The sequence below is a fragment of the Pempheris klunzingeri genome, chromosome 22, assembly GCF_042242105.1.
Source record: "Pempheris klunzingeri isolate RE-2024b chromosome 22, fPemKlu1.hap1, whole genome shotgun sequence".
In the NCBI taxonomy this organism is placed as follows: Eukaryota; Metazoa; Chordata; class Actinopteri; order Acropomatiformes; family Pempheridae; genus Pempheris; species Pempheris klunzingeri.
The window spans coordinates 636,035-648,657 of NC_092033.1; the positions used below are offsets into that span (position 1 = coordinate 636,035).

Here is a 12,623-nt window from a genome sequence, read left to right on the forward strand (position 1 = left end):
TTGATAAATAACTTTTCTTTACCTTTAATAAAAGGCTGAAATATGTTTAGTTTCACCGGTTGTCATGTGACTGAACACTTGGGTCATGTGACCACAGCTGAACCGTCTCCATGACAACGGATCGCTCTCCTCTGCGCTGATTCATTTTGTGTTCATCCCTTATTTTATTAAATGTTTTTCTGTTCTCATCAGCTCTCCTGCCTCCCTGATTAATTCTTTATTCTATAGATTTATTTTTGCTAAATAAAGCTTAGTGAGGTTTGTGTATGGAAGACTGCTGCTGCCAATACAGATCTACATTTATTGTTTTTATTTACAAGTTCATTATTACTTTTAGTGATAATATCAGTGAGGTTATTTTTAATCCTTACATTTCTTTAGAATTATTTATTACATTTATTTGTTATTTAAATTTATTTTTTTAATTATTATTGTAATATTTTATTTCTTTATCTTTAAATTTGTTATTAATTTTTACTTTTAATCCTCTTATTTTTTTAATTTTTAAATTAAATTAGTTAGTTTCATTATTTTCTGTTTTATTGACTCTCAGGTGTGTTTGGCGGATTATTCCTTTAAAAACACAAACTCAGAAACTTGTGACTGATTTTTTTTTACTGCTTCATCATCAACATGAACATGAAGACCCCCCCAGTCTGTCTCTGCCCCCCCACAGGTGACGTGTCCACCTGTGGGGGGCCACGGAGGGTCTTTAGGGTCCAGTTCAACGTCAACAGGCTTCAGTTTAAGTCAGAAAAACAAAGTCTTCATCACCACCATCATCATCATCATCATCTTCATCATCGTGGTCGCCGTGGCGTCTGAAGGTGGCGAAGGTCCAGACGCTCGCCACCACGAACCAGAACGAAGCTTTGGGAGGCTCAGAGTCCGTCAGCGGTTCAGTTTCCAGCAGCACACACCGGGTCGGACAGAACACCTTAACTTAAGACGCTCCTTAAAGTCAGAGTTAAGGGTTTTTAAAATAAAATCCTGGTGAACAAAACACCCTTAAGTTTTCTCCTTAAAACCTTCACTTACATATTTAAGGTTTTCTCCTTATCTTGGTCTTTTACTTAAGGAATCCCTTAAAATCAAATCAAAACAAAAAACACTTTAAGTTAAGATGTTCATTAGAATCAGAGTTAAGATGTTTCCTTAATTAAATCTGTTGTTTATTTACATATTTAAGGTTTTCTTCTTTTCTTGGTCTCACACTTAAAGAATCCCTTAAACAGCTGCACAAAAGATCTTAAACTAAGATATTCAATCAAATCAGAGGTTACCTTAAAGTTAAGTATTCTCCTTCAGCTTTCCTTAAAATGTTCACTTATATATTTAAGGATTTCTCTTGATCTTGGTTTAATATTTAAAGAATTCCTCAAACTGCTGCACAAAAGACCTTAAGTTTAAAAGTTTAAATCCAAGTTTCCTTAAAATAAAATCAGTTGCACAGAACACACTTAAGTAATCTCCTTAAAATGTTCTTTAAAACTTAAGGGAACCCTTAAACAGATGCACAGAAAGCCTTAAGTTACTTCTTAAGTAAGGAAAAACACTTAAGGTACCTGTGACTCGTTTTAACGTGTCGTCACAACGAGCCGTTTCCGTTTGATCGCCAAACTCCTTTAAACGCTTCAAAGCCTCGACCGTTGCCGTGGTAACCAAGAGGTTTATCTTAAGCACAAAATCACAGATACGCCGTCGCGCAGAGCGGAGACGCTCGGTTTAGAGTCCGGTGACGTCAGAACCGTGAAAACGCCGTGGTTACGACGCAGGAAGTCGTGATCGCGATACGCTCTGTGTTCACGTGGTTAGGTCGAGAGGACACCGTTGCTAGGTAACGCTGCTGAAACCAGCAACGCTAACGAGCGCACGTAAACTCTGTACGACTAAAACTGACCGTCCACCGAATAATCAACTTCCACGACCTCAACAACAGGTCCCAAGTCATGAACGCCACCAGAGGGCGCCATGAGCTCATCAATGTACAATCTACTGATGTTAAAGTAACGTTGGCACATTATCAACGTATCAAGGTCACGTTCGCTTCAGCGTTAGCGTAGCCAGGAAGTAAATTAGCTTAGCTCACTAGCTAATAGCAGCCTAGCTTAGTTTGCTAATGTGTACAACGCAAACAAGTGTGAATCTCCTTCCTTGCTGCTCTTATTTTGAAACTCCGTGCCGTACGGTAACTGGTGGCAGTCGGTCAAACGCTGAAGCTGAAAAACAGGCGAGAAAAAGGAGGAAAGTGTGAGAGCTCGTGTCGTCAGAGCTCAGAGGACTTCGGCGAACAAACCAAAGCTTCCAAACCACAAAACAGTTTTCAGGACTGTTGCCTGGCAACTCAACAGCTAAAAACAACCCATAATGCAACACTGTCTAGTCTGCTGCTGACATCGTTTGATATTTGTGTCTGAACTCTGTTCTCCTCCGAGCGCTCCGCCGATGTGTGCTGCACGTTAACTCTCCACGACGTCGAGGCGTCAGTCGAGTCCTCGTGGACTGGCTGCGGCCGAACGTCTCCGGCGGTCTGGTCGCTCTCAGGACACCTCGATGACCTCCATGCTGCCGGAGAAGCTCGACTGGCTGCCCACCTTCCCCATCTCCTCTCTGGACCGGCTGTCCGCCATCCCGTCCCCGAACTCCATCTGGCAGCTGCGTCTCTTCAGCTGCTTCTCGAAGCTGCTCTCCTCGTGCCAGCTCCTCCTCGAGTCCCCTCGGTCGCCCGTCCTCTGCCGGCTGCGCCGCCGCACCGCCTCCAGGCCGTGGCCGCAGCCGAACGCCGCGAAGCTGCCGCCGCTCAAGATGGCCGAGGTGGAGTAGAAGCGCGTGGAGTCGGAGGAGAGGTACCAACCGCCGCCCAGAGAGGAGGTGGAGACGGTGACGGGGCCCAGCAGGATGTCCGAGTGCCACCCTTTCAGGGCGCCGCCGCATCCCGGTTTGGCGAGGTGCTGCTGGCTGCGGGAGAGGCCGAACAGGAAGCTGGTGGCCTTCTCCTCCATGCTGCCGCTGCGGTGCAGCTGGTGCGAGCAGGCCGGGGCCGCGGGCGGAGGTTTGGCGAAGCCGCCGGAGGGCGTCGGCAGGGCGACCGGCTCCGGGGCGTCGGCCTCCTCCTTGTCGGGGCTCCGCTCCGGGGTCGACTGCTCCGACACCTCCTCCACCGGCGAGAACTGGCACGGTTTACTGGTCGGCTCTTTGAAGCCAGACGGTTTGTAGTACTCGCCCGCGTCCCCGGATCCTCCGTGAGGGACGAACACCCGGTGAGGAGCGCCGCCGCCCTGCTCGCCGTACGACTTGATGTCCAGAGAGAAGGAGCGCTTCAGTCTGGCGTTGTCCTCGGGGCCGTCGGCCAGCTGCAGGCCGCTCAGAGCCTGAGCCAGCAGCCGCTCCTCGGAGGCGTCGGCCAGCACGCAGGGCAGGGTGAGGGGCTCCAGGAGAGCCGGGCCGGGGCCGGCGGGCGCCTCCCGACGGGCGGCGGGCGGCGGGTCCTCGGGCCGAGCCGAGACCTCGCCGCCGGGCTCCGGATGATGGAGGGACGTCGGTTTAGCTTCAGTACCTGGAGGACTTTTTATCTTCTTCTCAAAGTCCAGCAGCTGACCCAGGAAGTTAAAGTTGGGAGAGATGGTCGGCCGCTTCTCCTTCACAAACCTGCAGGAACACGGAGAACACGGAGAACACAGAGAACACGGAGAACCGGCATTAGTGCGACTCATGACGAGCGTCTGTAATTAACAGCGATGCCGAGGACGATTGATCAGAAGGTTCAGAGACTCTGAGCTCTGAAATAATAAGTACAAACATCCTGGGAGGCTCTGACACCAGGAGCATGATGGGAAACGTAGGATTCAGTGTTTCTGGGGTTTCTGATCCACAGAGAGGAAAATCAGATATGAAGGTACTTTGCAGACTTTCAGGGCAGCGAACTCTGATTTAACGCTGATCTGTACTCGATGGTACTGAAGTCATTCAGTTGGTACCAATAAAAGTAAAATCAGATTTCGGTACCTGAGAGCATCTTGGTCAGACACCTTTCAAAGCTGTCGGCAAGTTCACCTGAGTAAACACCAAGTTAGCAACCCTGCAGCTAACGTTAGCACGCCTGAAGCTAATGTTAGCACGCCTGAAGCTAACGTTAGGGTTAGGCGTGCTGACATTAGCTGTCGGTTTAGCTTTAAGGCTCTTCAGGGTTCTTCCAGCCCTGCTGAAGGCGTCAGGGACCTGGAGTCAGGTAGACCAGGTGCTACGGTGTCATGTACCATGTGACCGGTGTTTTTCGGGGCTCACCTGTACGCCTCGTCCAGCGACATGTCCATCCTCTTCATGATGTAGGCGATGGCGATGGTGGCCGAGCGGGAGATCCCGGCCAGACAGTGGACCAGGACGCGGGCGTTGGAGGCTTTGGCCTTCTCTGAAACACCCAGAAGAGCCAGTTTATACCTGCCAGCGCTACACAGGGAGTAAAGGAGCATTCCCCTCAAACACACGGCGGCAGTCTGACCTATGAACTCCACCGATCTGTCCAGCCAGGGCAGGATCTTCTCACAGAACGAGTCGTTGACGGGGACCCGCAGGAAGTGGGTCTCTGGGATGAAGTCCGGTTTGGGGCAGGTGTTACTGGCGTTCAGGACGTAGACGATGTCGTTCTGCTGCATCAGGTCCTGGACAGAGAGGAAGTCTGGTCACCGCACAGCGATGGACACACATGGATCTGATTGGCTGAGAGATGATCATGTGATCATGTGGCTTCCACATCAGGTAGGTGTGTTGGGAGCCCTCCCAGCATGCACTGGGGCAACAGATTCACTCACATAAGTCTAATTATACATTCGTACTGGTGCTAGTGGTACTACTGGTGCTGCTGGTGTTACTGGTGCTGCTGGTGCAACTGGTACTAGTGGTGCTACTGGTGCTACTGGTGCTACTGGTGCAACTGGTGCAACTGGTGCAACTGGTGCAACTGGTACTAGTGGTACTAGTGGTACTAGTGGTGCTGCTGGTGCTACTGGTGTTACTGCTGTTACTGGTGCTACTGGTGCTACTGGTGCTACTGGTGCTACTGGTGCTACTGGTGTTACTGGTGCTACTGGTGCTACTGGTGTTACTGGTGCTACTGGTGTTACTGCTGTTACTGGTGCTACTGGTGCTACTGGTGCTACTGGTGTTACTGGTGTTACTGGTGCTACTGGTGCTCAGCAGACTCTCTGGTACCTTGTTCAGGACGTCTCTCTGGCAGCCCAGGTACAGGTGAGGCAGGATGCGGGTCGGTCCCACGTTGGCGACCGGCAGGCAGGGCTGAGAGATGCAGGAGGGAACCAGAGAGGACTTCCCCTCACACAGACCAGGAAACAGGTGGGAGAACTGAGAGAAACCACCTGGGAGGAAGGAAACGGGCTCAGGTCAGTCTGGGAACCAACAGGAGAGGATGACCCCCCCCAGTCCTCACATCTGGACTGTTGCCATGTTTCTGTGGCCTTCGCCGTCACAGACGAGCTCTGTGAAACCATCATTTCCTTCTCTCAGTGAAACAAGTTTACATCTATCTTCTGACTGACTGGACACAGAGTGACCTCACTAAGTAATCAATCAGGAATGTTTGATTCCCGATTGGCCGATGCAGCCCGCTACCCTCTGACGGACGGCGAGCTCGTTCGATCGGACGAGAAGCTGCAGAGCTCCAGAAAACACAGAATCACAAAAGAAGTTTCATCTGGTCGAAGTAAAACTAGCGTCAACATCAGCAGGATGTTTGATTCATGGAAGGACTTTTGTTTGGCTGCTAGCTAACGTTCGTCGCTAGCTAAACACTGTCTGAGCGTACATGCTAGCTGCTAGCTCGCCAAATGACTTCACCAGCTAACACGATCCATGATGCCAATCATTGATTTTAGCCAACAATAAATGATGAAACGGGATAAAGAGCAATGCAAAGGCAGGGGCGGCCAACTAGCTAACTGTAACCTAAGCTAAGCTAAGGTTAGCCTGCTAGCTGTAACTTAGCTACACAGCACGGATGAAGCGTTGGTTGCTTTGTAAAGTTAGCGAGCTAGTTCCACATGAAATCAAACTCGTGTCGTCACGGTTTCGGCTGATGACCAGGACGCTCGGTCGCACCTACGGAGAGCAAGTACCAGGATGTAACTGCAGTTCACTGAGCGGCCACTGGTGTCACTAAAAACAAACAAACAAAACATAAAAGTCCACGATTCGTTTATTTAATTTGGTGATGGGCGGCAGCAGTCAACAGTTCCCTTCATCTGTTTTTGTCTTTTCTCTCGTACGCCTCTTATCTACCTTCTCTTTCCAAGTATCAGGTAAATCTCTGCTGCTCCTAACAGGAGGAAACAGTGCATCTGTTGGGGACGGTGTGAGAGAGAGAGAGACTACAGCTTGTGTGTGTTTGTGGTTAATATTTGATCCAAATTACTGGGACAGATCTCCAGTTTGTAACTTCTTTTTATTGGTTTAGGTTCTGTTGTTGTTTGCAGACTCTCTCTCTCCCCAAACTTCCCTTTAAAGCTTCCTGTTAAAGTCTCTTTATCATCAGCCGTTTATTCGCCGCAGATACGAGCTGTTGTTGTGTAACTGTTAAACCTTTGACCGAGTGATTTTGGGAAGCCCAGAAGTCTTTGTGTTTTTTTAAGCTTGAGGGTGGAGTCGTCAGGGCAGCATTACATCATGGTTACATAACGTCAGCCTCAGTGGAAAGAAGGGAGGACGTCTGCAGTCGACCCGCCTGCCGGTCACACTAATAAATGCTTTATCACCAGTGACCGAGCTGAAACTGAGACCCAACAGCAGCAGGGACGCCGGCTTTGGACTTATTGTTACCAAGTAGTATTAAAGGGACAGTTCGTGTTATCAGAGGGCAGGTTCAGCTCTGACTGCTCCGTAGTCAGTAGATTAATACAGTGGATGGCGGCCGGCACAGACACTGAGCAATGTACTGCTGTGGATGGGGGTCGGGGGGGGGGGGGGGGGGGGGGGGGCAGGAAAACTGATTAGCCTCCTTAAAAAGTCCAACCTACAGTTTTTCACCTTTTTTCCTCCTCTCATCGCCGTCAGACAGCTCATTAGACGGGGAACTGAAGTCCATCCCTCTTTTTCCATGCTCTCTTCACAGCCACCAGACTCCATTGACAAAAGCAGTAATTTTAGCTCATAGAACACAGGAGGTGCTGATCTACGGCCGCCTCGATCAGGTAGTTTTGTTTGTGCTATTATGTGAGCTTGGTGTTTTAAAAGGGTTAGCTCAGATCTGAACTAAACCTTTAAATCACACAAAACACAAAAAGGATCAAGGCAGCTGTAGATCAGCAACGCCTGTGTTCTGAGCTAAAATTACTGCTTTTGTCAATGGAGTCTGGTAGGTTTAAAGAGAGCGATATAACAGCCTCAGTTCCGTCAGAACGGCACGATAAAGTGGTGAATATATCCTAAATATATCGTCCACTTGAACTGATGTCGATCTTTTTCTGCAGACTCACCTGACAGCAGGTGTACGGAGGGGAAGCTCCTCTCCAGTTTGACCAGCAGGACGCTGAGGAAGGACTCAGAGCTGAGAGCAGCCGGATCTGAGGAGCTCTGATCGTACACGACGACTTCCTGATCGGCCTGCAGCTCCAACTGCAGCACACACACACACAGTTTACTGTTACACAGGATAATACTACAGACGAGTACACAGATGTAGTACAGTCAGTGTTAAGGTGGTATCAGTATTATGGTGGTTCCCCCTCAGCTGACCACACAGACTAAACCACGGCGGTCTGGCTGCTCTGCGGCTCGTTCTCTCTCGGTGAAACTCTCCTTGGTGTCCGGGGCCGCTCACAGAATTGATTACAGCTCATAATCAGAAGGAAAATGTCGCCTCAGTAATAAAACGGGCGGCCGAGCTTCCTTAAAACTCTTATTCCAGTTTAACACGATACCACAAAAAGGGAGGAGTGGCCCCGCGCAGCTCGCAGACGCTCTTTGTTAAATATAAATATAAATATACAGTTGTTCTGAGGTCAGCTGCCCACGTTCAGAGGAGGAGCCTCAGAGGTTTAAATACAGACTGGAGGTCAGGTTCAAAACTACAGCACACAAACTAAACTTTGTCACACGATCATTCTGTCCACTGTTATTTATTGTTTGTGACTAAATGGAAAGGATCCCTGCAGAGAGAGACCTGGAAGATCCTTTTGGTTTAACCACAAACAGCCGTTATATCGCTCTCTGCACACACACCAGACTACATTCACTAAAACAGGGATTTTAGAGAGCAGAACACAGGAGCTGCTGCTCTGCTGCTGCCTCCATCAGTCAGTGTGTTTGTGTTGTTGTGTGTTACACAACATGTTGTGTTGATCTGAACTGGTCCTTTAAAAACACCAAAGTCACACAAGAACACAAACAAACTGACCTCATTCAGCCAGCAGCAGAACAGCAGCTCCTGTGTCCTGTTCTCTAAAATCCCTGTTTTAGTGAATGTAGTCTGGTGTGTGTGCTGTTTGTGGTTAAACCAAAAGGATCTTCCAGGTCTCTCTCTGTAGGGATCCTTTCCATGATGCTGTCACACACTGTGAGATGAACCAGCAGACAGCAGCTCCTGTCTGCAGAGGATGAACCCCTGGATGTTCAGTCTCTCAGTGGATCAGTGAGACTGAAGGAACCTTAAAAACAGACAGGTTCTCTATGAGGTTCTGCAGCCTCTGTTTTCTGGAGCTTTATTCTGGAGGGACGTCAGAAATGATGACGTCCTCTGGAGGAGGAAGTTAATCTGAAGGATTAAACATGAGCTCCATGTCTATGGGGTCAAGGTTCACACAGTGAGGAGGAGGAGGAGGAGGAGGAAGAGTTTTAAATCAAACTACATTAATTAATCTCTGAGTGTTTTAAAGTATCTCAGTCTCCTCCACAAGCTGAGAGTCTCTACTGCAGCTGCTGACAAACTATAGGAACCCACTTCCTGTTGTCGTCACACCTGCATGCACCTGCGCCCCCCCGCCCCCAGGTGACCCTCGACCCTTACCTTCTTCTTGGCCGAGTGCTGCAGCAGCTCTGCGATCTGGACTTTGTCCTGCTGCAGCCTCCTCTTCATCAGCTTGGAGCAGTTCACGTTCACCGCCTCCAGGATGTGCGCGGCGTTGTAGTCCACGAAGGACCGGCTGTCAATCAGCACCACCCGGTCCAGCCCCCCCTCCAGCAGGGCCACCAGAGCCTCCGCCCCGATGGGCCGCACCGCCGCCGGCCTCGGCGTCCCGGACCCAGACTTGGACCATGATCCCGGTCCCACAGGATGCTCCGACATGTCAGACTACTTCCCCTCCCCTCCCTTCCCTCCCACCCCCCCCACCCCCCTCCCGCTTCGTAGTCCTCCTCCCCCCCTTCGTCTCCCCTTCCTCCTCCTCCTCCTCGTCCTCCTGGGCCGGCGGTCCAGCGCAGTGACGCAGCCTGGCGAGGAACCTCAGAGGATGAAGAGCTCCATTGTGTCGGCCGGGTATGATGTCATCCCGATGGCGTTTGGCAGCCCGCAAAAAAAAAAAAAACGGGACGAGAGAGAGAGAGAGAGAGAGAGAGAAGGAGGGAGAGAGAGAGAGAGAGGGAGGGGAGGGAGGGAGGGAGGGAGAGAGGCCCCACTAAACCCCTCTATCTATCCCTGTGTGTGTGTGTGGGGGTTAAAGTGTGTGTTTCTGTGAGTGTTGAATCTTTTAGTGGCGTGCAGGCCGACGAGGGGGTGTGATGGTGTTGGGGGGGGGGGGGGGGGGTCCTCATTCACACCCCAGCAGGCGTGAAACAAAAGGCGTCTTTTCTCCGGGGCCGAGCGCCGCTGACATCACACTGCACCTTGATCCCCGTCTTCATGCCGAGGTGCTCTCAGACTCTGGGACACAACAAACACACGGTGAGGTTTGGCTCCGGCTGCGCTTCAGGAAGTCCATTAACATCTCTAATGATTAAATAAATGTTTAGACGTCGACCTCGTGGCGTGCGGCCGGTCATTTGCGTTGCCTAGTAACCCTCAACTGGACGGCGGTGACCCCTCCGGTCTGTCTGAACCATCTGGTTACTCAAAGGTAAAGTCACTTTTCTCTCTTCTGTCTTCGTTTCGTTTCTTAAATGAGGGATATTTTGTATGAAGTCTGGTTCATCTGAGTCAGTCTGCTTGATCCATTTAGCATAAAGTCACAGAGGCTGATCGATAAGAATCAACACACACACACACACACACACACACACACACACACACACACACACACACACACACACACACACACACACACACACACACACACACACACACACACACACACACACACACACACACACACACACACACACACACACTAAAGAAAAAGTGTCGCTGGTAGAAAATAACCATTGAACTCTCTCGGCTGTTTTCCCTCCCGCAGTGAGGACCAGACGAGGTGGTCGGGCCGCTTCCTCGTCAGGTGTCAGGTGTGTTCGTCTCGCCTGCAGACTCAGACCAAAGGTTGATGAGTCAGCTGGGACAGCAGCCAATCAGAGGACTTTAACCCCTCGCTGACATCACAGTCAGACAGGTGAGGCGGCGCTCGTCTCTCAGACACATTATTCTGATAGAAATGTGCTCCATAGATCTGTTTTCTCACCGGCTCAGTCAAGTTAGCAAAGGGCTAACAGGAAGTTAGCAAAGGGCTAACAGGAAGTTAGCTCCGTCAGTCCGTCTATGAAAACACACCGTTTAGATTCAGCTCCCTTTATGATGTCATAAGGCTATCTGCTGATCATGTGACCTCCTCCAGCCCGTCAGCAGGCCGATGGTCCCGCCCACTGAGCCCACCTGGCCGTCCTATATTGTTGTTACCGTGGTAACGCTGCTCTGCTAATCAGGTGTAGAAGGTTGAAGCAGAACAGAATCGGACAAAATGGCCGACGGAGCGTCGAGGCTTCACTCGGCGTGAACGTCCTGCGGAGGTGGCGTTGCTATAGCAACCGCCAGCCGACCCACATCACTTCCTGTTGGCGGTAGCAAACAGAGGAAAAGCTCCCTGAAGGGTCCGGTCCATAAACACCTGATACTTTTAGTCCACCTGGGACCTCGTGAACTTCCCGTCCCGGAGCTGCAGGTGTGACCCACCTGACCGCCGCCACACACTTTAAAACGCCTCCGTTATCAGAGCGACCCTTTAAATCTGCTCGCGGGGAAAAACAAACCCATCAGTCTTCAGAGCCCGACGCCGACTTCCTCAATGAGCCCAGAATAAAATCACAGGATACAATAAAAAGCCAGTTAGTCACGAGCAGCAGCCGTCCAATCACAGCCCGGGAACACACCACCTGACAAACACACACTCCACCTGACGACGGCCAAACTACAGTGAAGTCACCGCTGCTGGAGGAAGTGAAAACAACTACTTTTATGACTTTACACGCTTCTTTTCCATCTTCCAAGATAAAACATCTTTACTGAATTTACTGATGTGAATCATTCAACCACATGAACGTCTTTAATTCAGATATTTTAAATTTGTATTTATTCATGTGATGTTCAGGGTTGTTGTAGAGAGTCGGTCTGTTTGTTCATGGTGCACGTGTTTATTATTGGGTCATTAAAGGGCAACTCTGCTGTTTCTAACCCTCTCTGCTCACATCCTGGTGTGTGAGTGACTGGTAGGTAGTAAAAGTGTTGGAACTGGTCCAGTAGATCACCTCAGCCAGCAGACACCAAACGGGCTGCAATGGCTGCAACGTGATCCTTTGGGACAACTGCACCTGATCACAGTAGGTCCACTAAAAGAGCTTGTTTGATCCACTGACAGGCTCAGAGTGTTATTCTAAGTGTGTGACAGCATCATGGAAAGGATCCCTACAGAGAGAGACCTGGAAGATCCTTTTGGTTTAACCACAAACAGCACACACACCAGACTACATTCACTAAAACACTGATTTTAGAGCTGCTGCCAGTCAGTGTGTTTGTGTTACTGAGTTTTTATAAATGAAGGGGACGCATCCACTAAAAACTGTAAAAGATGAGTTTGAGTCAACCGGGGCGACATTTTCAGCTCAAATATTGGTTGTCTATTTTGAACAGTGATCAAAAATGAAGAGGTTTGTTAGCAGTAAGTAACATGTGTAGCATCTTCTAAAACAGCTATTATTTCAATGAGGTTTGGCATTACGTCAGCTGGTATAGAGTCCATCATTATCATTACATATAACAGTGATCTGAGGGGTTGTTTAAGGTGACATCAAAACATGATGACAAAGTCAGGTTTTGCCCATCTACTAAAAACTCTATTTAAGGAGGAATCAATGGAAATCTGAGATCTAACTTTAAAATCAGCTGTATGAAGAGTTTGGGTCAACTTCTGCATGAATGAGTAAATCTATGTTTCCTCTGATGTCCTTTATAATAGTTAGAACAGATGTGACAAGCTGCTCGAACATGTGGAGGTTTGTTTTAGTGATAAATATTATTTCAATGAGGTTTGGTATCATTTAAGGCGGTATTAATGGAAATGTAGGGTTTAACTTTGATGTCAGCTGATAAAAAGTTATGTAAATGGTTTCTACTGATTAAATATAAATATATATAACATACAGGACATTAGAAGGTGATTAAAATGAAGGGGCTCACAGCTGCTAAAAACTGTTGTTAT

General features: G+C 49.2%; 1 protein-coding gene across 1 annotated transcript; it reads right to left on the reverse strand.

Moving 5' to 3' along the window:
- Positions 1-597: 597 nt before the first annotated feature.
- Positions 598-9,292, reverse strand: dusp16 (dual specificity phosphatase 16). Its single transcript, XM_070854019.1, has 6 exons — positions 9,014-9,292; positions 7,485-7,623; positions 5,209-5,372; positions 4,499-4,658; positions 4,285-4,408; positions 598-3,648 (listed from the first exon to the last, which is right to left on the reverse strand). The coding sequence occupies exons 1-6, from the start codon at positions 9,290-9,292 to the stop codon at positions 2,541-2,543; spliced, it is 1,974 nt and encodes a 657-aa protein (XP_070710120.1). The 3' UTR covers positions 598-2,540.
- Between the last annotated feature and the right edge of the window lie 3,331 nt (positions 9,293-12,623).